A 25,266-nucleotide genomic window follows, 5' to 3' on the forward strand; every position below is an offset into this window, starting at 1 on the left:
CACTCTTTTTTTTTCTGTGTTACCGCCATGAAGCAACTGTGGCCATGAGTGGCGTACAGACGTGGACAGATGGAGAGAGGACAGCAGGAAGGAGTGGGGGATAGGGGGGTTAAGCTTCTACACAATTAGAATTCATTGATTAACAATTAAAAGGCACTACTACTGTTCCAACACGTACCTGGGAACTTGAGTGTTGGATCAATCAATTATGACTCAAGTTAGGGAAATGCTCATGTTCTTTGCTTGTGCCATTTCCCGAGAAAAGTGAAATAAATGTGCCAAACAGAATGCCAACAATACAACTGCGGATCCTTCGAGCCGACAGAATCAGCATAACAGTTGAAAATGTATGTCGCAGAATAATTCTTGGTCATGAAGAAAAAACAGTAATACCTGTAAGAAAACGTAAGGTGAGAAAAAGTAAACAACTCATGTTACCCCCTGGACTCTCCTGGAGTTTCATGCACAAAGATTATGAAGAAAGGACTATGAGGCAAGTCAACTAGTATGCCGAATTAAACATATCCTTGAGTGTGGTTCGTTTTCTTATCGTCCCCAAACTCGGGGACATGTTTCTACAAAGATTATTCAGTCGTCGTCTTTTTTTTCTTTGGCACCAGCTACCTTTCGTAACACGCACGTGCACTAGTGCACGTTTGACAACAAGTTAGACAGTCCCAGCGCGAGACGGGAAACCGGGTCCGGGCCAGACAGTCCCTGGTAGTTGCCAGGTATGTTTAGAAGGTGTTCGAAAGACAACGCTTAGTAGCTGCGAGTGCGATATCATGCCATTTATGGACCGGTTGCCAGGGAGGATGTTTGGGAAAACAGGCGGCAACAAAAAGGCAGCTGGGAGCGAAGACCTCACTCACAAGCCGGCCCCGCCAACCAAATCGGCTGAAAAGTGAGCACTCTAGAACATTGCACTACCTTCGATGTTCGATGCCATCACCCTCAATCTCGGAGTGAGGAACTCTCATCGAAGGAGGCGTCATAGCGATATCGTTATTTTCGAAACTAGCAAATGCGTCCGCTGTGAAACATAGAACCTCTTTTAATATTAAATCTGTTCATCAGAGACAATTATAGGGTGTGTTTTTCAACCTTCAAATTATTCATAGTACGCCGCTTAAAAACATGAAATGAGTTATGGAGTGGTTTTGTGGGTGTTACGTTGCTACACCATGGGATTTGTTGTATCCATACGCCCTGCAAGACCTTCGTGTTTCTGCTTCTGCATGCGGCTTTCAGCGCGCTTTGCGCTTCTGTACCCGTTGCTTACTATATTATTGTGCCGTTTGTTGCATTTGTATCAAAAGGTAGGAAGTGCTGAAACTAGTTGTTCCTGTTTGTGGTCACATAAACAACGTGCCAACTGTTGATTTTGAATGCTACTTCGTGTACCAGAAATGCGCCCTTGGATCACCGGTCTTCGGCGGGAAAATTCCAGAATTCGGATTCCGCAGTTATTGCTCTCATTGGAGGCGTCGACTTGCAGAACCCGCAAGATTTCAGCAGTGGTGCGTAACAAACCCCTTTCTGTGCAGTTGTAAATTTGAACTGCTGGCGAATCGAAAGTGCGAGCATGTCCGCGAGCTCCCATCCCAGGGATTGTCCCAGCATCCCACTAACACCCCACCCCAAAGATCTTGCAGCCTTACAATCCTCCCAAAGACAAAAAAAAAGGGGGGGGAAACGAGGGCAGGAAACATAAAAAGCCAGCAAATTTGGGGGACACAGATCCAGAATTCTTCTGAGGGGGACAGCATGCTACATACGCAGCCTAAACTCAATTGAAGCACTATGTGATGGGAGCAATTGAGAAGGGAGGGTCAGAACATCCAGGCCCCCCCATATCTGCTGAGCCTGGATATGTATGTAAACATTACAAATACTTGCACACATCAGTTGGTCACGTGTAAAATTTTCAAACAAAATGCATTACCACTGTTTAAAAGCTGTAAACCTATCCGAACAGCGTGTCAGCATGTGCAGTATCGTAGCATGGGGGAGAGAATTTACCCTCATTTTCCCCTCTCCCAAATGCACCACCATTGATCCAGTTCCAGGAGAGTTAAATCCCCTCCTGGTCTGGCCATGCCATTGGGCTTATGACTCAGTAACAATTGACACATCCTTTACAGGCAGTTCAGCCTTGCTTTTTCAACCAACACAAAATAAATGGACCAGCTTCCAAGACATGCCAGAGCCCAGGAACTACCATGCAGCCGTCTTCTACAACGGTTACATATATGTTACTGGTGAGTTATCTCAAGAGAAAGCTGTCGTTGTATTTATACTGCACAACACTATTTTCCAGGGGGATACAACCCCATTCAAGTTGCCAGCAACGAGATCATCTCTCAAAAGAGCGTCTTCCGCTACTCTGTGCAGAGCAAAAGTTGGGACAGGGTGGCTGACATGCGACACGCTCGGGCTTGCCATGGCATGGCCGTAGTTAACGACAAAATTATGGTTGTGGGCGGCAAGGACGACAGTGGAGAGTAGGTCCTACGCTGCCATTTTGCAAATTTTTTTACCATTTGCTTTGCATGTAGCATGCTTAAAGAGAGACTTCGCAAGGATTCGGAAAAAAAATTATGCGAGCATCATAGCGAACACGAACGGCCCCTCGATACTGAATACCAGATTCGCATTCATTTTATGCGAGTAATTAATTCTTAAATGGTGACAATAGCAAACCGAAATGTGAAAAGCAGAAAACAGAGCTCCATATACCGTGACGTCGCCCAGTATTGTCGTCTGCTTTGCTTTGCAACCTGCATTCTCTCTTGACGGATCCCGGATGATGTCAGCGGTGTGTTGCTTTCAGTGCCCTCTGGCTTCACAGAGGTGAAATGCTCGCTTAGTAATAAATTCGTTCGAATAAAATCTGCGCAGTTTTGGAACAAGGTATTTCCTACAGATATTCCCGACATCCCAAAGGTTACGGGTATACCACAACTTTTGTGGTGATCTTGTTGCGGAGCACCACTTAAAGTTAGATATTGTACCTGCTACAATCTGGCGCCATTGCATTTTGAGATTGTGTGTTTCATTGTTTGTGCAGGATTCTTCAGTCTGTAGAAGTGTACAACCCAGCGTCAGACAGTTGGCTTCCATATCGGAATCTTCCGCTACCTCTGATGGGCAGTGGGGTGGCATTTCTGGATGGGCTACTGTATGTTGCGGGTGGTATTACCACCAAGAAACAGGTGTTCACTGGCACTGTGCCTTCCGAAGTTCTCAGCCACGTCTATGCGACAGACCCCGATGAGCGCATGTACGTATCCTTCCAAATACTTCGTACAGTTAAAGGGGCAATAAACAGGTATATGAGGCGCGCATATTTATATATATCCCTTATTATTTATATATATCCCTTATTATTTATATATATCCCTTCATGAGCTTGCAGCTTGTCTCAGTGTGGTTAGTCATTGGCTAGGAGAGCGATGTCTCCCCCACCTCCACCGCCTAGAATTCGATGTTGCTATACTCTGAAATACTGACGTGACCTGGTTCTAAGGATAAGGATGAGACTCGCGTGGATTATGTTCTTTGAATGGCATTGTTTCGTGTTAAAGACGCTCTTATTAAATTCTGTTGCTTCTAAGCAACAGAATTTAATATTTGGATATCGTGAGCTACATTGTTTCATTGGGCATAATAATTGGAGAATGTTCATAATGCTTATACTGCGGTCAATGCGAGCATATTGGGGAAGAGCAATAGGTTCGGAGAGGGCGTCTATACTCGTCCCACTTCGCAACGCAAACAAAATTTCAGCTACCTAGTCTCCCACCGCCATGAAAAAGTCTGGTTTGCTAGTCACAGATAAATTATGTGAAGGAATACGATGGTAACTACATCACGTAGAGGAGGCGTTGGACATGCGCAGCACCTCACTTTTCCGTCTCAACTGCTCTACGGAAAACGGTCAAATCTTGTTCCATTTGAGTTTCTATCAATCACATTGCACCCAACTATGTAGGTTGATGTTGCTTGGTATGCTGTTTGTACTACCAGTGCAATGCAAAGAAACCGCAGACACCAAAGTGTACAACATGATCCGCTCTCCTACCACTGACGACGAGTGTTCCGCAAGGTGGCGCTTTGTTTGATGAGTGAAACGTTGGCTCGGTCACTATGTTCAGTGAAAACGCCCTTTCTTATTAGAGCACGGCCTTGAGAAAAGGGATGCCACGGCCATGGAGGCATCTGGACGGCGTCTTTCTGAGCACCACCCTCTCACTACTCCCGTTAGGGAGTGACATCACACTGATGTTGTTGCCGCTGGAGCCTCTGTAGCTGCAGAAGCAGCGCTCATATTTAAAATTAGTTTATTTGATATATCTAAGCACTTTTCGGACAAAAAAGGTAGCAAGTAGATCGTCGGCCCATGCCGGACACGGTGGTATCAGTTTCCTGGATGGATTTCCGAATGGGACTGTCTCTTTAATTGTGTCGCCAATTCATGCACAATGTACAATTGTATGCAAAGCTGTAAAGTAATTACACTAACCTAATTATTGTAATTAGTTGTGATCGGCTACACGAAAGCTTGTGTATGTTAAAGAAGGCTTCACTGTTAATTGAATGTCCTGCATATCATAACTTTTAGTTGATGAGAAAGGTCAGTTACTTTCTAAAACTTATTAGTGTTGGACAGTTAGTTTCTGTTATGCTTTCCAAATTCCAGCTTCTTTCCTCGTAGATTAAAGATTAGCCTATACAGTCAACCCTCAACTTATGATCAGTTAACATTCCTGGAAAAATTGTGTGGAAATTTGAAATCAAGGGTTGACTGTACCAGCATGCTTAGCCATGCCCACTTCACCTGTGCATCGTGGGCTAATCCTGCTAGAATAAGTTTCCAGTTAAACTAAACTGAAAATGATTATGTTTAATAAAATTGCCTTTGTTCTATTTCTTTTGTTCTCATTTTGCTTTTTAATGACTGACAAAAAAAAACGTTTCTAACACATTGGGTATGTTAGACTCTATTTCATGCAATTCATTCCCAGTAAAACCTCCTGGGAATGAATTGCATGTAAATGAATCTAGTAAAACTAGTCTGCTTCCAAACTTGTTGGTTCCTTCTGACTAGGGCTTGCTTCTTTACGTGCTCATTGAGCCGTTGTCCCCTTCTCCTGGAGTTGCTTACGTGCCATAACACCCGAACCCATCATCATCCCTTCTCCTCGCTTTCAGATGGATGCGACGACCCAGCCTCCCCGAACCTCGTGCATACTCGTCAGCCCTGACGATCCACCATGAGATATGGCTCATGGGTGGACTGAAACCATCACCCCGAGACCTGACAGCGTACACGAATATCGGTGACGTGATATCTTACGATTCTCTGCGAAGTCGATGGCAGCTGCGTTTCAGGCTTCCGAAACCTCGGCACGGTGTCGCCGTAGCCTGCACGGACGATCGCATCTACGTCCTGGGCGGAATGACGTGCATAGACGGGACGTCGCTGGATGACGTGGACGTCTTCCATCGACAGCGTATTGTGTTTCTCGACTGCGAGTGCCTGCCCAAGCGTGTGACAGGTACGTGACAGTTGTTTTGTACTGACTCACGAAATGTAGTAACTAAGCTAGTTAGCATTTCTAACACATAGCCTAGCAGCAATTGTTCAAAAAGCAATGAAAGACGCCTCCGTAAATTTTCCTTTTTTTTTTAGGCTTTGAGAAACATTGAGTTGTGTGACAAATGAGTAGACCCTGAGGTTTTCGGGTTTTATATTTTTCCAAATTCGGGGGGTAGAACAAGAGATAAACTGATGTTCTGAGATGTGGGTTCGATCCCTACAGCTGGCTAACCTTTTCAGTGACTTTCATCTTTCATCGGGGGGTAGAAATTGAGTCAATAAATTGATGTAGAAAATTCATGCAAATTCGGGCAGAAAAATTACCATCAGACTGAGTTCGGGGAGAAATCGGGCATTATTGTAGAATAAACGTTCACTGTACCGTTTATCCAGAGTGCCAGAAGTAAGGGGCCAGTCGCATATTTTGTGAGAAACTAGTATGTCGATGCCTTGAGGTGCCTAGCCTAGGTGCAGTTTTGCAGGTAGAAATCGGGTTTAACCCTAGATAGGTGAACTTCAATTCGGGGTGCAAATTCGAGGAAAAATCGGGTTTAATCCTAAAACATCGGTCTACAAATGAGTGTTCTTACACAAAAATTATGTTAGCTGTCTTGTAGTGCATGCGAGAGGTCGTTGATGAATACGACACATTCTAGAAACCCCGCAGCTTCTTTGGAGAGGCTGTAAAAGGATTGAGTGCTGTTAACGTAACTTCATGGTGCAAGAAGACCCAGTGTGAGTGTTCTCTCATGGCTGCTCTCTACGGTGCTCCTAGGTCAAGGAGACGGTGCACGAGGCCGACGGTGCACGAGGCCGATTTTTCAGGGTGCTTCTGTAAATTAAATAGCACAGTTATGAGGCAACTAATGACGAATTTGATTGATCAAAATGTGGAAAAACGGCCGAGCGCTCGGAAATTACTAGCCTTTTGCCCATGCTGGATCACGTGACGGTAGCCACCTGAGCATGAGTGCCCGGAATCTAGCAGTTTTAGTCGCTTGGATCACGCTATAGGGTATCACTGTTGCTCGTCTTCGGATTTCGTCGCCTGCTAACCCACGTGAACTTTGACGTGCGGGGGCCAATGTCTGCATGCGCCATCCTTGCAGTGTGGATGTGACGACACCGGATGTAGTTGGGCAACCCGCTGCCCGACTGTATTGAAGCCAGGTGAAAAAAGTGCTATCTATCTGGCAAATTCTGGCGCTCTGAAAGTGCCACGTGAACATGGGAGATGGCTGACTTTGACCAAACGAACGTGACTGCTTGGGATCTGGCAAAAAAAGTTGCCACGAAATGACCACCCGTATTCGCTATAAGGCTGTTTTGCATGGGAGATTGATTGATTGATTGATTGATTAGCTAAGCAGGGTTTAGAGCAATCGTAAATGTCATTTCACTACTCCTTCGAAGCAGATCGTAATTAACTTCTTCGACAAATAAAATACATACAGTCCGCTTTGTTATTTAACGTCCTTTTGGCTGGAAGTGATTCATGCAAAAGCATTTCTTCGATAGGTGCATGTGCAATAACCATGCCATACTACGGATCTGGAAAGCTGACAGAGGAGGTTCGTTTGCACTATATTGAGTAAACTTCGTGATCAGAGGTGCAAATCTGAATTTTCTATCGCAGGCTCCAAAAAACGTTCCTCCTAAGAAACAGGTGGGATCGCAAAAGCATTTGTAAGTGGAGTAAGAGTAAGTTCTGACTTTGAGCAGCCTCAGAAAGACATAAAATCTGGAGGATCGTCTTCGGTGCGTTTGGATCGTGGAGACCAGTCGAGAAGGCGTGACTCGGCTTCTTCATATCTGGTGGGGGATAATTTTTCTAAGATCTCTCGCGTTCCATCACTCTAGAGTGGAATTCCTAAAGATGAGAATCATACAAACCTGCTGAAATAGTAATACGCATGTTCGTTTAGGATGGAGACAAGGACAGGTCACTGGATGAGGTTGAGGTTCCAGCGAGTGTGCGAAGGAGACGCAAGCCGCTGTCTCCTATCGATTCAAGGGGTGAAATGGACGTTCCAGATGGTACCAGCACGGAGGTATTAAATGGCGAGCCTACCTTAAAGACGATAGTTGAGGGTAAAAGATCGGAATGTGCTGGTGGCAGGAATAGAATGCGCACTTTAGGGTGCATGAATAGTAGCTCCCTCTGTGTAGGGTAAAGACAACTGTGTCGTCTGCTAGAAATTTCCGCCATCTTGACGCCCACGCGCAGCTCGCGATGTGCTCCCAAAAGTGTAGTGTGTAGCTATTTTGGAAAAATGTAGCGCACTACATTTTGGAGTTGAGTTCTGAAAAAGTGGGTGAAATCGGAACACAGCGTTCATGCATGGTGAGAGCGGGCATCAAAACGGTGGCTTTGCAGCATTCGCTTCTGCAATGGGTGACTCCACCCTACACAGAGGGAGCTAGTATTTCAGACACTCTAGCACATCTCCCTGGTTGCCAGTCGGGTGTATACCACCATTGCACTATGTTGACATTGTGATTTTGTCACCACACTGTCTCACCAACATGCTGACAAAAGCACAATGTCAGTGTATGTAATGGTAGAATAGTGCAACACACCTGGCCAGCAATCGGGAGTGGTTTAGGTTTGGTTCCTGCCGCTGCCACTCGTCGAGATGATTGGTTTGGTGTTGACGAGGTTTAAATGTTGCGTTTGTCCTAATTGTTGATGCAGCCGTCTGCAATTTACGTTAGTCTTACCACATTTCTCAGTAGTTGAGCACAATGGAAAACAAGCAGCATAGAGTTCTGCTGATGTGGCTCTTGTTTCTCAGATAGAAGGGAAATTAAGTACAGCTGGCCTATTTAACACTCGCAAGGAATGTCCAAGTTCAACATAGAGGGCGCTACGTTTCATTTCATTTCGAGGGCATCTCGTACCGCGGCAGGCGTTAAAGCGCGCTGCGTGATGGGCTACTGCACACCATGAAGTTGCTGTACATGTATAATGTCCCTTGATATGTGATCACTGTTAGTGTGACCTTGGACAGTATGGGATCAGTTGGTGCTCTTTGTGACAGTATCGTTGAATGACAGGGTTGGCCTCCACACCGCCTTCCCCTCGAACCCGACACGTTCCTCGGCGTGAACGAACTGAAGTCCCGCACCCCAATCGCCCACCCCAGCCTTCCACGCTTCTACCATTACGTTGCCGTGGCACCTACCAACGATCCTCACCATGGCATATCACCACGTGTGGACAGCAACTATAAGCACACCAAGTAAGCCTTCAGAACGTCTGGCGTATCCCTGTTCAGTAATGGGCAGTAGTGCTCGATTGCTACTTAATTTATGACGCAAAGTACTCAGGTACTACTGCTTCGCTTTGAGACAAACAAACAAACATTAGTTTCAACAACCGATAAAATTTGAGTGTATCGTAAATAGGAACTTGATCGTCTCTTCCTAGGGAGGTGTTGGGTCTGAGAGACACCACAGGGTTGCCAGCATTCGCAAAATATCTTCGGAGGGTGAAGAGGATCAGGGACGAAACTCTGCCAGTCATCCTTACTTTTGGCGGCGTGGATCCCAGAGACCCCCTCAATTACGCCATAGGTGCGTACCGTCATTTTTAGCCGCGTCTATAAAAATGTTGTGCAGGACGAGTGGTCCTGCACTACCACATCCTGAAGAACCGCTGGGACCTGTGTGGAATGATGCCCGAGCCACGCAGCTATCACGCGGTGGTGCTTCTGAACGACGTGGTTTACGTCACAGGTGAGGGTACGGTAGAATGTCTGCACAGCCAACGCCACCTGGATACAGGAGGCCTGCTTAATGCCTCCTCTCCCTCCTTCGCTATGTGGACACGTAGTCAGAATTTGTCTGCTACAGCGATTTGCGATTCTGCCAGTTCAAGAACTCGCGGATGATTGCAGCTAACTTCGCAAATTTGAACCTGTAGAGAAGAAGTGCAACAGGCTTTCCAGAAAATTAATCTCGAGAAAAATATGGAACCGCTTTGCGCTTTGTTGTTTTCCCATTTAGTACGCGAGGACGTTCGCAGATGACAGCAGCCGCATGGGCAGCTGCTGTCGTCTGCGAGTAATGACCGTCCTCGCGTACTAAACTGGAAAACATGAAGCGCAAAACAGTTCCATATTTTGCTCAAGACAAATTTTCTGGAAAGCCTGTTGCACTTTTATGTTGTTTTCCCGTTTGGTACGCGAGGACGTTCATCCCTCGCAGACGACAGTGGCTGCCCGTGCGGCTGACGGTGGCTCGTCTCCATGGCTACGACCGCTGAGAGCACGTTCACGATTGACTATGGGCCGTTGAAAATCCGATCCTTATTGGCTGACTCTTCGTTGTTACGTCACGGCGATGAGCAAGCAGGCTCTCTCTATCTAGGTGGTGTTGGCACAAGCGTGTGTCTTGTTATGGCACGTGCGTCTCACATTTGGTAGGTGGCTTCGACCCGGAGACACGTAAGTGCGGTGAGGTGGTGGCGTCCAAGGCAACGTTTGCCTACAACCTGGAAGACATGGAATGGAGCCGCAAGGCAGACATGGGCTCTGCCAGGGCTGCTCACAGCATGGTCACCTGCTTGGGCAAATTGTTTGTCTTCGGGGGACGTGGCAGGCTTGGAAGGTACGTTCGAGACAGACATTGGCATCTTGTGTTTCAAGGTGAATTTAAATTGACAGTCCCATAGGAGCTGTTGTTGTTGTCGTCTGCTACGGTAGTCATATGTCCGCTTCTGTGCTTTCAAAATTCAAATTTCCATATTCTGATCACGATGCAGATCTCGTGGGCTGATGTGTAGCGCTCCTAGCGGATCGTTTAGACGGGCTCCTAATAGGGGTTGCCGAATATGACATGGTCGTGGTTCTAACAGAAAGCCTTATTCTTATCCCCCTTATTTAGGAAAAAACATACAACAAAAAATCACAAGTGTCTGTGGTTATGTCATATAGTGAACAAGATGCGAACGTGCCGTAAATTTTTCTTGTTTATCTAAAAAATACGACGATGCTTTTCTGCATGAAATTTTGCATTTGGCATCCACACGTGACTTAGTCTAATACAATTCTAATCCCGAGCTCGCTCGACAGTTCGAGACTATCCCTTTAAACTCTGTTGACCATAGAACTTAATTCCAATGGATGAAGTCAGGTAAGTCCAACGGAGTTCCGATATTGGCACTCAGGGCCTTGCAGTCATGCGAAGAGTACGACCCAACATCTGACGCGTGGAAGGATGGGGGTACTCTGCCCGAGCCTCGTACTGCTACGGGTTGCTGCGTTCTCAACGACAAAATCTGGCTCATCGGGGGAATGGCTACAGAGACTGGTGAACTGTACCGTGCCGTCGACAGGGTGGATATATACGACCCCAAGGGACATTCGTGAGTCGGCTGGTTTTAGTTAATCTAGTCAATACGCCTTCTCTGTGCGTGGCATAGAAATCTTACGGAGAGAGGCTAGAAGGAAAGACTGGGAGGAGGATTGTAGGAGAGCAAAGAACTTGAACGGGGCTCTTCCCCCTCTCAATGTAGGTGCCCGGAGGCAGCCATATTGAATCAGCCGAGGGAACGTCGTGTATTGTTAGCCCATGAAAGCAGGTGCAACGCTTGCTGTTGGCAACTCTTGTTCCGCTGCCTCTTTTGGCTACGGATTTTGTCACTGTTCACCCCTATCCAGGCTTGTAGCCAAGACTGGTCGAGGCACTGGCGGTTGCGGTGACCACGTCCCCACGTGGCGTCCGTGTCATGTCTGTGTTTCTTCGTGTCAGTTTTTTCTTCTTTTTTTTCTTTCAAATCTTAGGGTTGCGTGTTACTGTTCCAAAAACCTTTTTTGTGTTATGTTTGGTGTGTGCCTACCAGATTCTTTTTCCTTGCATGCACCGCGGCAATGCTGGCTAATTCAATATGGCGCTCCCATCACCCGTACGTCCCAGTTTAGAAGGTTTCCTTCTAGCTCTACTCCTTAAGACTTCTATGCTGCGTGGTGGCGTTACCACCGTTCCGAGCCCATGCCGGTTCAACTTCTCCTTGCCCGCATGTGCAGGTGGTCTGCAGGCCCCACATTGCGGAAGCCGCGTGCATTCCCATCGGTCGCGGTGATCGGGTCCACGATATGGCTCTTGGGTGGTTGCTACGACAATTCTGAACCAGGCCTGCCATTGGTTAGCCTGCGTGACGTCGATTCTTTGGAAGATGACTGCTGGGTCCACAAGGGATGCACGGTCCATTCCAGGCACGCTGCTGCCGTTGCTGTTGCCGGTAAGTTACAAAACACCGTGTGACTGCTGTATTCGTAGGCACTAATAACGCTGGCATAGTCTGGCATGTTCTCTGCTTATGGCACTATCGATTCTATTTTGGGCCCGTTTCTTCAGGAACATGTGAGACGGCCGTTAACATTTTCTATTGCACCTAGAATCTAGCTTTAGAATCAAAATGGCAACATACTCTGCTTGTTGCTAGTTGCTATGCATGGTAAACGAGTGCAACGAAAGACAGGACAAGGATGACACCGAACACAGACAGAGTGCATGTTCGGTGTGTCCTTGTCCTGTCCTTCATTCCACTCGTTTATCATGCATATAGCTTTGACGTGGTTGAGAAACCAAATGCAACCCACTAAATGTATGGCATCGTTTCACACATTGTAGTCCATGGAGCCGACACGCAAAGTGCCACATTATCACTTGAATTGTTTTTCTTCGGCTGGGTTTTTAAAACGGCATATTTTCCAAGCCGTCATCGATGGGAGCGCTGAACAACAGTGAGAGACATTCGCAGACGAACAGGAAGTGACGTTTTAGGTGTGTGCGCTTGCCCGAAGTTCCCGAGGGTCACCATGCCGAAACCAGTCCGGCGTCTCCCTCTTCACAGCAGCTTACGTCGTCATGGAAACGGAAAAGAATGCGCTTGCTTTCTCCAACATGAGACGTCATTCCGAAAACGGTCAAGGAGGTTAAGAGCTGAGAATGACGGAGGAGTTTGCTTAGTGCGCGACCTTTGGATTGCATTAGCTTCGTAACGCGGGATAGCAGAGACGTACATTTTGATGTGCGTGTTTGGTACACATAGATCAATATGTACCAGGTAATTTCTTAGGAAGATTGAAAATGGTTTCAGAACCCCTTTAACTCGTTGCATGCAGACACCAATATCTACGTGGTGGGCGGCACCAGCAGCGTGCTAAACGGTCCGCTGAAGCGACCAGAGGTGTACCTACAGCTGGATGACAGCTACGGCTTTCCGGCCGAATACCCCGAGGCAATGACTGGCATCGCAGCCGTGTCCGTCCCTCCAAAGACAACGACTTTCCGAAGCAGCTCTCTCACGTGCATGATCAAGGACGAGCTTGCAGAGTGAACTTGAGAGCTGTACCTGTTTGAATTGTACGATACAAATATCCAATATAAAATAGATCTTTATTACGATACGGTGAGGCTACGGCTGATGGACTGGTTTGGGTATGAAGTCGTGGGAAGAAATCTCGTCGAGTTACGGTTTACCGCCATCTATCGACGTGGCCAGTTATTACAGCTCATCAATCAGGCTTGGTCCATATAGTGTTTACCGTATCCTTTAAATGCATGTGAGGCTTCAGATTGTGAAGTTGATACGTTGGTGAAATGCAAAACTTTTGCAGAGCACTCATGCAACATGACGAAAGATTTATGCACCTACAGGGTTAGTTTAGCAAACGTGACACATTTCGGTCGGCACACCCCAAACTTTGCAGACTGATAGCCAAAGTTTAATTGTCATTTTTTGCAAGCACTATGGTTATGTAGAAAGAAAATTTAAAAAATGAGGCAAAATTCCGCCCCATGCATTTTCAATGGCCTATCTCACAAAAATTACGCCATTTTTTCTTGTGTTTGTTTCACATTCACATCACCTCACACAGGCGGCTCATGCTGACCTCATGCACTAATCCTCCTTTTCTCTATGCTGGCGCCACTTGTGTGCGGTGAAATGAAAATGAAGCACACGCAGGAGAAAATCTCGGCTTTTGAGTGAGGTGGGCCATAGAAAATGCACGAGAGTGAGATTTTACTGTGATTTTATAGTGAGAGTGCATGCAAGTGAGATTTTACTCGATTTTGAATTCCTCATGTACGGGACCGCAATGCTCACAAAAAATTCCAATAAAACTTCAGACAAACGGCAAAGCCCAGTCCTCTATTTTTACGATGCGATCAAAATGTGTAACGTTTGTAACGTGTGTAATGAGTTTTGTCACCGAGACGACTCTTATGGTGGCGTAGCGCTGTACGTTAAAAGTAACGTTAGTTACAGTGTTCGACGAGATTTATGTATTAACACACCTATGGTTGAATCTCTATTTGTGGAAACTACCACTTGTCCCACTGCTCTTTGCTGTTACCCCCACCGCCCACTGATTTTCGGTGTCGTTTATAGGTCACCAAGTGGTGATTTCAATTCGTTTCTAAGTGCATTTGAAGAGTTATTGCATATGTTGTCATTTTCTAAGTTCAATTGTGTAATCGTTGGTGATTTCAATGTTGATTTGCTGAAGAAAGATTATGTGTCTACCTCTTATGTTGAAGTACTTAGTTCGTGTGGGTTCAATCAATTAATTTCAACTGTAACCCGCTTTCATTGTTCTGATGACAGTAGGGGTTCTTTACTTGACCATGTGATCACTAATTTAAATGAGTCGAAGTTGGCCTATGGTTCTGCAGCCTGCGACATATCTGATCACGAAGTAATTTATCTTGGCGGTCGTCCACTTGCACGTCTCACAGAATTACTTCCACCCCATACGTTTACGGACTACAATGCTGTTGAAGCTTGCCTGTCACAAGTAACTTGGTGCTTTGACAGCTTTAGTACCGCCCAGGATAAATTTACTTATTTTCTTGCTACGCTTTCTAACATCCTTCAAAGGTGTTCTCGTCCAGTCTTCCGCAGTAGGCGCGCAACGGTTAGGCAGCCTTGGATTTCAAATGCAATCATGAAAAGCATTAAGCACAAGAATAATATGTACAAGAAAACCCGGCTGAACCCCACGAATCGCGATCTCCGCGCCAGGTACACGAGATATAATAACATCCTAAGAGACATCCTTCGGCTTGCAAAGCGTAAATATGTCTCGTCCAGGCTGGAAAGCTCCTCTGGAGATCCCAAGGCTATTTGGCGTACCATAAATAGCGTCCTGTCAAGGAATACAGAGAAAGCGGCAACTGGTGCGTGCCTACTCGCGCAGGATGGAGTTAAAACCAGCAGTCCAAAAGATATTGCAAACATATTTAATCATTACTTTTGCAACGTTGCTAGTGGTCTTAGCCCTCAGACCGATCCCCCTGCAGACGTCCCTCTTCCTATCTGTAACCCCACATCCTTCTTTTTGACACCTACAAGTTGTTATGAAGTGATGTCTATTATTGATGGTCTAAAGCCACTAACGTCGTCTGGACACGATGGCATATCTTCCACATTTCTCAAAAGGTTTCGTAACACCCTTTCTCAACCGCTAGCAGAATTGTTTAATGAATTTTTTCTGCACGGTATTTTTCCCGAAGAACTGAAGATAGCTAAAGTGTCACCCATTTATAAAAAAGGGAATCGATGTGACACTTCCAATTATCGTCCTATTTCCTTGCTTCCGGCTGTTAGTAAGGTGCTGGAGAAGATAATTCTGCAACGCTTGGAGAGTTTTTTTGATTCAAATCAGTTGCTAAGTTCATCCCAGTATGGATTCCGGAAGAAGAAATCAACCACGCTTGCGTTAATTCATGCGACGGAAAAAATTAGAATGAATATCGAAGAAAAAATATTGTCTCTGGGCATTTTCGTTGATCTAACCAAGGCTTTCGATTTGATTAACCATAAAATTTTACTTCAGAAGCTAGACAGATACGGCATTAGAGGCACCCCTTTAAAATTAATAGAAAGCTTTTTGACCCATCGGAAACAGTATGTCATTCAGTCTGGCTGCAGTTCCGAACTCGGAACGCTTTCTATGGGTGTACCCCAGGGTTCAATATTAGGTCCCTTCTTATTCCTCGTCTACATAAATGACCTGCCTGGCTTTCTTTCAACTACTTGTTTCCTTTACGCAGACGACACCACTATTTTTGTTGAATCTAAAAACCTCACAACACTATTTTGTAAAGCGAGCTCTGTTCTCGATAAGTTTAACTTGTGGCTATCACATAACAAACTTGTTGCTAACTTTCAAAAAACGTCGTATATGGTATTCCGACCGCCTCAAAAGATCCTGGATTTCACTAATTTGCAGCTTTCCTTCGGAGGGAATATCCTTTCTCGTGTTTCTGTCACCCGGTTTCTGGGCGTCTTTTTGCAGGAAAACTTATCCTGGCACCATCATATTAACCATGTGCGGAGTAAAATCTCCAGTGGATTGTATGCTCTAAGCAAACTCAGGAACCTAGTCCTAACTAACATACTTTTAACTATATACTACGGCCTGATTCATTCCCATATCAACTACGGCCTTGAAGTCTACGGCCTCACGTATAACTCTAATCTGAGCCCACTGCTTTTTGCCCAGAAGCGTGCGCTACGAATTATCCTTTCTGTCGGCCGTCTGGAGTCGGTGTCGTTCGCTTTTTCTCTTTTATCTGTACTTAATATTTTCGATCTCCGTGATTATAAAGTTGCCCTTCTTATGCATAACTTTTTCTACAGGTCTTTTGACAGACAACAACTTAACTTTCAAAATTTCGTTCCACCATATTCCCTACGGAACGTGTCGCATTCACTTCAATGTTCGACCTTTCGCTCTAATTTCGGTCATTTCTCCCTTTCTTCTTTTGGAACTAGGTTGTGGAATGAACTCCCACATAACCTAAGGTCAACAACTAGTTTTCTCGCTTTCAAGCGCTCTTGCAAATTACACTTTCAACAGCGGCATTAATATCTTTATTTAGTTCAATGACATGTCCATTTCTTCATGTCCATTACTTCATTGTAGCAACGTACACCGTTTGTGCATATTATATGTATTGATGTGTATCATCTTGTATACTTTCCTTGTTACATTATGTGCGGACTACTACCTTTGCATTACCTCTCCCTCATAAGATGTATTTGAATAATATGTTTTCTTGCGGGACCGTTTAACAGGGTTTCCCCCTCAGGGTCCCTTATCTCAAGTGTGTTCCTGATTTTGTGTAGCACTAATAAACAAATAAACAAACAAATAAATAAAATAAACGTTTGCTAGACTAACCCTGTATATCACCAATGAAGTATCAATATTTTTCCTGTCCCATTCCTTTGATTCCCATGCCTTTCCTTTGATGTGCTCCTAGCATTCTGGATAAATTCAGAACCAAGTTTGGTTGCTCGTATAGGTCCACTTCAGAGAGTGTGGTCGCACTCCTCACAATGTGAGATTTTTTTCTTTATCGCCATTGTCTCTCACCTTATCTACTGAACACAATGGAGGGCCCTTGAAACTTGATAGCAGCACAACGGGGAGATCGTGGCATCCTCATTGCTCCACTTGCCTGCAAGGGTCTGCCTTGGGACGTGTAAAATGGAGTTGTTCACAGGTTCTGCATTTACTGGTGTCTCTTTGTGCTTGCTCGTGTTTGTGGGCTTAGCATCATCTGCAGAGAAACCTCTCAACCAAGGTAAGACAGCGCTATAAACTGTCTCGCTTTTAATTAGAAGGAACAAAAAAGAAGCATGTTACTTAAGGCTGGTCATATGGCTGGTCATATGGCTGATAAGAAAAGACTGGTGAAATGACTTTGTACAATTGTACAAAGTCATTTCACCAGTCTTTTCTTTCTGCCCTCACCACATTTTTGTTACCTATCTTACTATTTCATTCACTCGCTAAGTGATTGCAGTTCCATATCTGTGATAGATTACATTTTTACTTTCTGTGAATTTAACTACTCTTGTAACTTACCCAGCTGCTTGCTACAACTGCTGCTTAGCTGCTGCTGCAACATTTTGGGGTGAAAGCCATCTTTTTTTATTGTGCAGGTTTGCAGTGTGATGGATGTGTGGCGGTTTTACAAGGTAAGACGTCTGCCATGTCCACACGTATTCGTGCATGCGTGTCTGAATGTATCCTAACATATTTTTTTTGTGTTCAGAGCTGCACAAAAAGTTGTCAGACTGCCAGGGAAGGAAGAAAGTAATCCAGCACGCACTGAAAGGGCTCTGCCAAACGGAAAACTTTGTCATCTACAGACACAGCCCACCAAAAATGGTGAAGGCCTGCAACTTCATCACTGGTGATTTTTTTGTTTATTCACTCGCTTCTTCCGTTAACTAACGCAACGCAAACCAGACTAAAGAAGGGCACTTTGTGTGAGGTGTGGTTTGTAATTGCTCCAATCACAACCACACTTTAGGTGATTATAGCCATGGAGGCAAGCGTCTTAAGCTGCACAGGCAGCTACTCAGGCTTTCTGCTTTTTGAACCATGTGTGCCAAATCTCTGAAGCAGACGACAGTTTTTCGGTTCAAATGCCGGAGGAGCGACAGAAGGCATTATGTGAGGAACTGTGTTCCGATATGGCCTAAGTCAACTCTTTCAGAGTTGAGACGAGGACGATTGCACGCCTTAAACTTCACCTTTTCCCCCACAAATCTTGGTGATCGTGCCGCAAGTTTGGGCAGACATAGACCTGTTGGGGGGCCATGAAACCACTTGCAGGGCCTCTGGAGGCATCTTTTATCCACCTGTCTCAATTTTGGCAAGAAATAACTTAGCTCATTGGACATGGTCTGACAGCAACCACTGAAGAGCAGATGGGTGCATCCACTCCGCCCTTCATTAGTGCGGATGGTGTCAGTTCGCAACCAATGCAGCTTAAGGGGGGACGTGGCTCTCAGTCACATGTGGAAACCCATCTATGAAATCGATACCACTATCTTCGGCATCGGCAAACAATCTACCCAGCTCATTTTTTCGTCTGAAAAGTGTTCACGTATTAAACAAACAAATTTTAAAGATCAGCGTTGCTTCCAGTGCCGCAGAAGGTCGAGGGAGGAAAGCCACCATCCAAATGCTAAATCTCTGAGATGCTCACACGGCCGCGGCGTTCCTTTTCTCAAGGTCGCGCCCTCGTTGGTTCTTAGGGAGTGACGTTGCAAAGGGAATTCCGGCATGCTCGCAACATCCGTCGTCTGCTCTTGTCATGTATTCCTTCGAATAATAGTCAACCTACGCTACTATTTCACGTGGGATCTTCGATACCGTTGTCAGCGGTCCAGGAGGAATAAAATGTCACAAAGCTTCAGAAATGTTTCCGCACACAATCTACGGGCACCAATCTAACTGAAGTTGTCCAGTCACATTACCAATTCATCAATTTTCTTACTCGTTCTGCTCTATGCTACACAGACCAAGCAATCGCAGCAGACTTTGAGACATGCTAAATGTCGCCTCATTGCTCCTTTAAAGGGACAGTCACATCCGTTCCAGACGTTTTCGACATTTAACAGGCCTTGTAGTCCGCTGTGATTGCTTGGTCTGTGTAGCGTGGAGCAGAACAAGTAAGAAAATTGATGCATTGGTTATGTGACTGGACAACGTCAGTTAAATTGATGCCCATATATTGCGTGCGGAAACATTTCTGAAGCTCTGTGACATTCCTGGAGAACAGGTATAAGAAAGTGCAGATATCTACCAAAAGGACCTTCACTTCTTGAAAGAAAACACTGCTTTTATGCTGAGCTTTTGAGATCCTTCACCATTGATGGTAACTTTAAGTTGTTCGGACACTCCACTGTTAATAACGCTAGCTGAAAGAAACCACGAGTCCATGCTGAGTGAATCTTGTCTGGCTCAATATACTAAGAGGTTATCAGGTGCACTTTTGTGAACACTCTGCTTGCTTACAGAGAGCTTTGGAAAAGAACTGAAGGACAGCCTTCACACCTTCTACAAAAAATACCGCGTTAACGACAACGTCAAACTGCAGCAAGAGTTTTGTGATGAAACTATTAAAGTGTGCTTGCCTGGCCAGAGGGACACAGACATACGGGTAGGTAAAATTTCCCTGTAGAAGTGAGTCGTACAGAGAGCTGGGGGAGTTGGTTACGACTGTGATGGAAACGAGCGAAAGGGAGACGAGGACGTGTGAAACCAGAAAGATAGGAGAGCGCCCTAAGCGACTAAAAATTTTATTCAGATAGAGGAAATATGTGCAGACGGCCACCTACTGAACTCTCACTGTGTTAAAACTGCATTCATGTGCCACTCACAAGTAGGGTTGCCACACGGCCAGTTATTTGTAGGGCCTGACATTTTAGGGTTAAACCCGTATCCGCCCGATATTTACCCCCCGAACGAAATCTGTAAAATTCGGGTTTAACCCGAATCTACCCGAAAACATCCGGGTCGCGTGGCACACTGATAAGCGTGCATTAAAATAAAGTTTGATAACATTGCTAAACATTAGTTCCATGTTAAGACAAATTTTTATTAAACAAAAAAAAAATCACCCGAATACACCCGAATTCCTGACGACAGAATATGCCGTAACGGGATTTAACTCGAATACACCCGAATTTTCGAATGAAAAATATCGCTCGATATTTACCCCCCGAATTTGGCCAAAAATAAAACCCGAAAAAGTCGGGCCCTAGTTATTTGCTGCTCGTGCCGGCTGCCAGTTGAAAGGGAATACCGGCAGTGTATCTTACTGCAGAAGGCTTTTCGTGGGAAGTAGGCAAATTATGTTTAGTCACCGACCAATTTTTCGGACTCGAAGGAGCCACAGAATCGGTCCGAATTTTTAGACAAAGGCTTAAATCTCAGCACTTGTACTCGCTCGATATAACTGTCGACACTTTGCTCTTCCGTGCGGACACACATAGAGGCGAATTCCTGGACGGGAAACGTACGGCACTTTGTAAATGGTGCAAGTGCCTCATCCTGCAACGAATTCTGGTCATATTCGATTGACAACATTCCGGCAGCTATCCTGAAGTTTTGGAATGCACTCGAAACGGAGAGGCAACGCACACCCTGTTAAGCTTCTTCACGTGCACCTCCCTTTGTGGTGGGGTCCGAAATATCAAGCCCCGGAACGCTCTGTGTCTTGACTCCTGGAAGACGTAAATTTAAAAAACATAGGCTTGCTTGGAGCAAAAGGTGTATGAAAAACCGTCCGTCTGTAATATTGGAAGCGGAAATATTAACATTGGCTCTATGTGGCATTTGACGGCACCGAGAGTTTTGTCCGAAAAATTGGAAAATCCGAATTTTTAGAATCTGAAATAACGGTTGTCGACTGTAAAGATAAATTATTTGCGGTAGTATACTTCGTATTGTTTCCAAGTCTTCTTACGTACGTATGTTGTCGCACGAACAGTTCAGGCGCAAAAGAAAGCTGTTTTTTGTGCATGCTGCTGAATGAGCTTCTCTTTCACCCGTTTTTATTCTCTCACCCAATCCTCCGCTCGTCCTTTTGGTCTCACTCACACTGCTGGTATTTTTCGTTGCAAAAGTTGGCAACCCTACTCCCAAGGGTAAAGTGACATCCACGTAAGCGACTTCCGGGTTAAACACAGATAAGATAGTCGAGGCAGCTTACATAGTGAAAGCTGACGGCACTTGCCCATCCATATCTCTGCATCTTTAAATGTCAATTGAGCCTTCGAATTCTGTTTTGAATTCTGATTTGAGTGTGCTCCGCGGCTGTGTGCCTTGTGTTAGTGCGCACATTTTCCTTTGTGTCGATCAAAACTTACCAAGTTACTAGTGATGTGCTGTCCTGTCTCCTTGGTGTTATACGTATCCTTGTTCCTTTTCTGAGCTCCTGTATCATGCACTGTAGCGAGTCTGTGAAGTGTGACAAACACGACCACAAATAAAATAGTAAAATTATATATATATAGCCATCTTAATATGTAATTTTGAATAACAAACACGTCTAGTGTCATCTACTTGTTTATTTAATGGCTTTTTTTCCCTGCATTATATATATATATATATATATACAATAATAATAACAAAAGAAAAAGAGAGGCAGATAACGAAGGTATAGGAAGTAAGAGAAAGGGGGGAAAGTTATTTATTTACATGTGAAAAGTTAAGGGACTAAGGGGTGACAATGGTTGATGATTGTCACCCCTTAGTCATGACGAAGGCGGAGCTTCCGCCACAACGTCGATGTGTCCTGATTAATGTCGCAATTCCTCACGATGTATATATACAGTAAACCCCCGATAACTCGAAGTCGTAAAAACCGGAAAAAATTTCGAGATAAGCGGGGTTTCGAGTTAAGCGGACAGTGAAAATTACTTTGCCACGATGTTACTACAATGCGCTATGTTATGAAACGTAAAAAAAAGCGTTCCTACAGTAATAGGGCTCGTAAACAATTCCGAAGCCATTTATTTTTTAACATCATCTGACACTGAATAACTCCGTAATAGCAATCTGCTTGGCATTTGCGTCTGTGAACAAGAAAGCATCTTCAAGCACTTCAATGCAACGCATGAGAGGCTCCTCCCGGCACGTCACTACCGCGGGCACTCTCGACGATTTCTGTATCACTCAGTTCACCGCTACTGGAACATCGCCGTCGTAAAGCGCATAGTCCTCGATGTTCAAGTCCTAAGTCACTCTCCCCAAAACATGCGTGGCGCATCACGTCGTTGCACAATTCATATCACAGCCACTGAACTAGTCTGCTGGCTCCGGTAGGGCGATGGAAGACCAGAAACCCGCATGAATGAAAGAGTTCATGCTATTGGCTTGATCAACTTTCTACCAGGCCTTTGATAAGTGCCACTTTCCGCTCCAAAGTCAGGGAGTTTCATGCGCGTTGTTCAGCCATCATGGCGGCGCGAAGAACAAAACGAAGAGAAGCTCGGACGAATGCAGAGGAGGAGGAGGACTGACGTTGGGTGGAAAGGGTAGTGCTGTCTGCCTGCCACAGCTAGCGGCGCGTGAGGCGTGAGTCACTAGGACTGAAACGCTTTGACCTTGACCTAGCCACCTAGCCTCGGGGACCGAAGAATGCACGTTATCAGCCGTAGGTACGCTGACCTACGGGTGATGGGATTTCGAGATATCCGTACTGGGGCAAAAAAAGGCTTCGAGTTAAAAGGGCCCAAATATATAGGAAGCATTGGGACATGGATCGGGACGCGAAAAATATTCGAGATAACCGATATTTCGAGATAAGCGAGTTCGAGTTAACGAGGGTTTACTGTATATGTATAATAAAATACACAAATATTATACAAATGAACTATAGTAATGATGCTCTAACGTATCCCTACAGATGGCTACAGCACATGGCGGTGGGATTACCCTCGAGGACGCCAATAAAAAAATTGCGGAACAGCTTTCTGGTCATCAGGAAGAACCAGAAACTGTCATCGAGTCACCAGAATTATTTCATGAGAAGGATGAACTATGAAGGATTAATTATATACCTTTTTATAGTGTATGTGTGTACTGTATTGTTTTGCGTGTGTAGCCTTGTGGCAACAGTCAGTGGATTGGCCTGAAACACCCAATGCACGACATCGACACAGGGCAGAGAGTACATGTACGTTATTATTTCATTATCAATGCATTCAAATCATTAACACAGACTTGGAAAGAAAAATTGAAGCAACTTATAAGCTTCAGACAACCCCAAGGCATTGTATTGAAACTACACTTCATTCCGAGGGCATGCACATCAAGTGGCATAACAGCTGCCAAAAATTCTACAAGACAATTATAACCTCTAATGCAATGAAATTTGATTTGCAAGAATGGGGTAAAACACGTGGGATGACAGGAAATTTGGCAATGTGCAATCTCACTGTTTTTTTTTTTTTTTGTTTCCTGAATAACTCTTATTTGGAAAGCACAATGCTATGTGTAACTCCTAGTGCCTGGTCTACTGGCTGTGGGACAGAGCGACAAGTTCGGAACTATTTGTGGGACTTGATCCTGAGCTTATGGAACATTAAAATGCTATACCGTGAACACAAAAATATGCACCAAATTGCAACTTGAACAGCCGACATATCGACTAGAAGACTCTTCCTTGTTAAAAGCAGGATTTGGAAATATTTTGCTGCTTTAAACGATGACTAGCAATTGAACACACGAATATGCTTTGGTACATATCAATGAAAAGCAGCTTCGAAGGGCATGTTTCTGAATTTTACGTGCTCCAAACAGTTGCATCATTACTGATTTTTGAGAGAGTGATGAATCCTAAAAAGTGAAGTTCCTAAAAATTCATACTGCTTTTGCGTACGTAACGATTCTTGCAACACCGACTCGCTGCGTAAAACACAGCACCACAAACTCAAATTTGGCAGCGGTTTGCAAGACCCAAAATGGCCACCACAGAGGAGCTTTTAAGGTTAAAAAGAATATAATGACATCCACCGTTTTAGATGTGCCGCCTGGTGGGACACACGTGCAAATTAACATTCATCATCGGCAGTCACGTCGCAAAGGAACAAAAGGGGGGGGTGCACTGACGACTTCTTTTTCTCGCCCACGCAGTAAAGTAGGAAGATGGCGTCGTCCTTTTGCTTGTGGTGGCCATCTTTGTTCCTTTTCCTACTTTGAAGGCGGCACCTGGTGGCTACAAAGTAGAGAAGGAAGCCGTCCGCTCACATGATGAGGCACTTGCCCTTCTCGGCCCAAGGGTTGTTTTTCTTGTCTGGGGCGTGGATCAGAGGGTCTGTCCGCTCATTTTCCTCGATATACTCCCGGAGTCTGGAAGACAAAGTATGAAATGTGACACAAAAGAGGAAGGGGGGACAGAACTTTTGGGAGGGGGGAATCTTAATGCTGCTGTAGCATTCACCATGTGTTCACATTGCTGGGTTTCCTTTCTATTCTGGATTTAATTGCATGTTTTCAGTGTCTTCGAAGAACACTAAAGCAGTCAAACATATAAATCCTCCAATCAGAAGAGACGTACATTAGGAACACTGCTCAGATTTCCCAACAAGTCTTTGTGTGAATGCACATTCTTAACCACTGTGAATTAGTTGAGACATTTATTCCATGTGGTGCTTGATTCGATATTTGCATTGGAAATGGTACCATTGGTTGCAGTGGTACCATTATTTGTATGTGGCACAGCAGAAGTGAGTTATAAATTGTCAATGCAGTAACGAAGCCACACTAAATAAGGCGCACTGGGCGGCTTCCCTGAAGCCGAGCGTCGTCGGAGTCGTGATTCGATTATCCTTCATAAATAACGCATCATGGGGTACGCATCTTATCCTGCTCGAAAACATTTCGGAGCGTTACTTTGCCTCGCGTTAAAGCCGGTTTCTCCGCACCGCTTTCGAGTTCTGCGGAGAAGTGTCATTGCCGTTTGGGAACTGCGCGAAGATCCCTGGCAGGCGCACTGCAGAGAAGACGTCTCCAGATTATTATTTTCACGAGCCTCTAGCGTCTTAAAATAGATTGAGGGAGTGCATGATACGGCATGTGTTACGTTTCACTAAGCATCTTGAACGAACACGATGCATACATGAGCGGCTATGCGTGAAGCAGGTAATGCCATTCACAAAAGGTACATGTTGGTGTACAATCTGTGCATCGCCAAGTGCACTAAAATGGCTTGTATCTCGGTGCACCTCAATGCTAATTTCCTGGTCTTGTGTCGTCTGCACCCATCTTTCTGCTATGTATTCTGATACGTTATTTGATTGATATATCTAAAAATACGGCATATTCCGCAGCGTTTTCGTC

General features: G+C 45.0%; 2 protein-coding genes across 3 annotated transcripts; both read left to right on the plus strand.

Moving 5' to 3' along the window:
• Positions 1 to 636: 636 nt before the first annotated feature.
• On the plus strand, positions 637 to 17,088 carry LOC135391837 (alpha-scruin-like). 2 transcript variants are annotated; one of them, XM_064622340.1, is made up of 19 exons: positions 637 to 731; positions 811 to 904; positions 1,408 to 1,520; positions 2,145 to 2,261; positions 2,321 to 2,504; positions 3,071 to 3,283; positions 5,215 to 5,561; positions 7,121 to 7,173; positions 7,239 to 7,268; positions 7,325 to 7,417; positions 7,528 to 7,653; positions 8,660 to 8,844; positions 9,033 to 9,178; positions 9,224 to 9,340; positions 10,030 to 10,213; positions 10,773 to 10,970; positions 11,632 to 11,846; positions 12,733 to 12,973; positions 17,019 to 17,088. In XM_064622340.1, exons 2-18 carry the CDS (start codon positions 816 to 818, stop codon positions 12,945 to 12,947), a joined length of 2,625 nt encoding a protein of 874 aa, XP_064478410.1. In that variant the 5' UTR covers positions 637 to 731; positions 811 to 815; the 3' UTR covers positions 12,948 to 12,973; positions 17,019 to 17,088. The 2 variants fall into 2 exon arrangements, with proteins under 2 accessions (XP_064478410.1, XP_064478409.1); XM_064622339.1 differs by lacking the exon at positions 17,019 to 17,088 and having other exon boundaries at positions 12,733 to 13,018.
• LOC135391838 (uncharacterized) lies at positions 17,035 to 22,997 on the plus strand. The gene is made up of 5 exons (XM_064622341.1): positions 17,035 to 17,206; positions 17,568 to 17,603; positions 17,681 to 17,821; positions 19,437 to 19,579; positions 22,832 to 22,997. The coding sequence occupies exons 1-5, from the start codon at positions 17,110 to 17,112 to the stop codon at positions 22,967 to 22,969; spliced, it is 555 nt and encodes a 184-aa protein (XP_064478411.1). The 5' UTR covers positions 17,035 to 17,109; the 3' UTR covers positions 22,970 to 22,997.
• Positions 22,998 to 25,266: the final 2,269 nt, after the last annotated feature.

The sequence above is a fragment of the Ornithodoros turicata genome, chromosome 4 (assembly GCF_037126465.1).
Source record: "Ornithodoros turicata isolate Travis chromosome 4, ASM3712646v1, whole genome shotgun sequence".
Classification (NCBI taxonomy): domain Eukaryota; kingdom Metazoa; phylum Arthropoda; class Arachnida; order Ixodida; family Argasidae; genus Ornithodoros; species Ornithodoros turicata.

Excerpts from the sequence above, each read along its gene's own strand:
- LOC135391838 (XM_064622341.1), top strand. The coding sequence starts at position 17,110 with ATGGAGTTGTTCACAGGTTCTGCATTTACTGGTGTCTCTTTGTGCTTG. Across the intron at positions 17,604-17,680 it reads ATGTGTGGCGGTTTTACAAG|AGCTGCACAAAAAGTTGTCA; the intron begins GTAAGACGTCTG and ends TTTTGTGTTCAG. Across the intron at positions 17,822-19,436 it reads GGCCTGCAACTTCATCACTG|AGAGCTTTGGAAAAGAACTG; the intron begins GTGATTTTTTTG and ends GCTTGCTTACAG.
- LOC135391837 (XM_064622340.1), top strand. The coding sequence starts at position 816 with ATGTTTGGGAAAACAGGCGGCAACAAAAAGGCAGCTGGGAGCGAAGAC. Across the intron at positions 3,284-5,214 it reads ACAGACCCCGATGAGCGCAT|ATGGATGCGACGACCCAGCC; the intron begins GTACGTATCCTT and ends CCTCGCTTTCAG. Across the intron at positions 9,179-9,223 it reads CCCCCTCAATTACGCCATAG|GACGAGTGGTCCTGCACTAC; the intron begins GTGCGTACCGTC and ends AATGTTGTGCAG.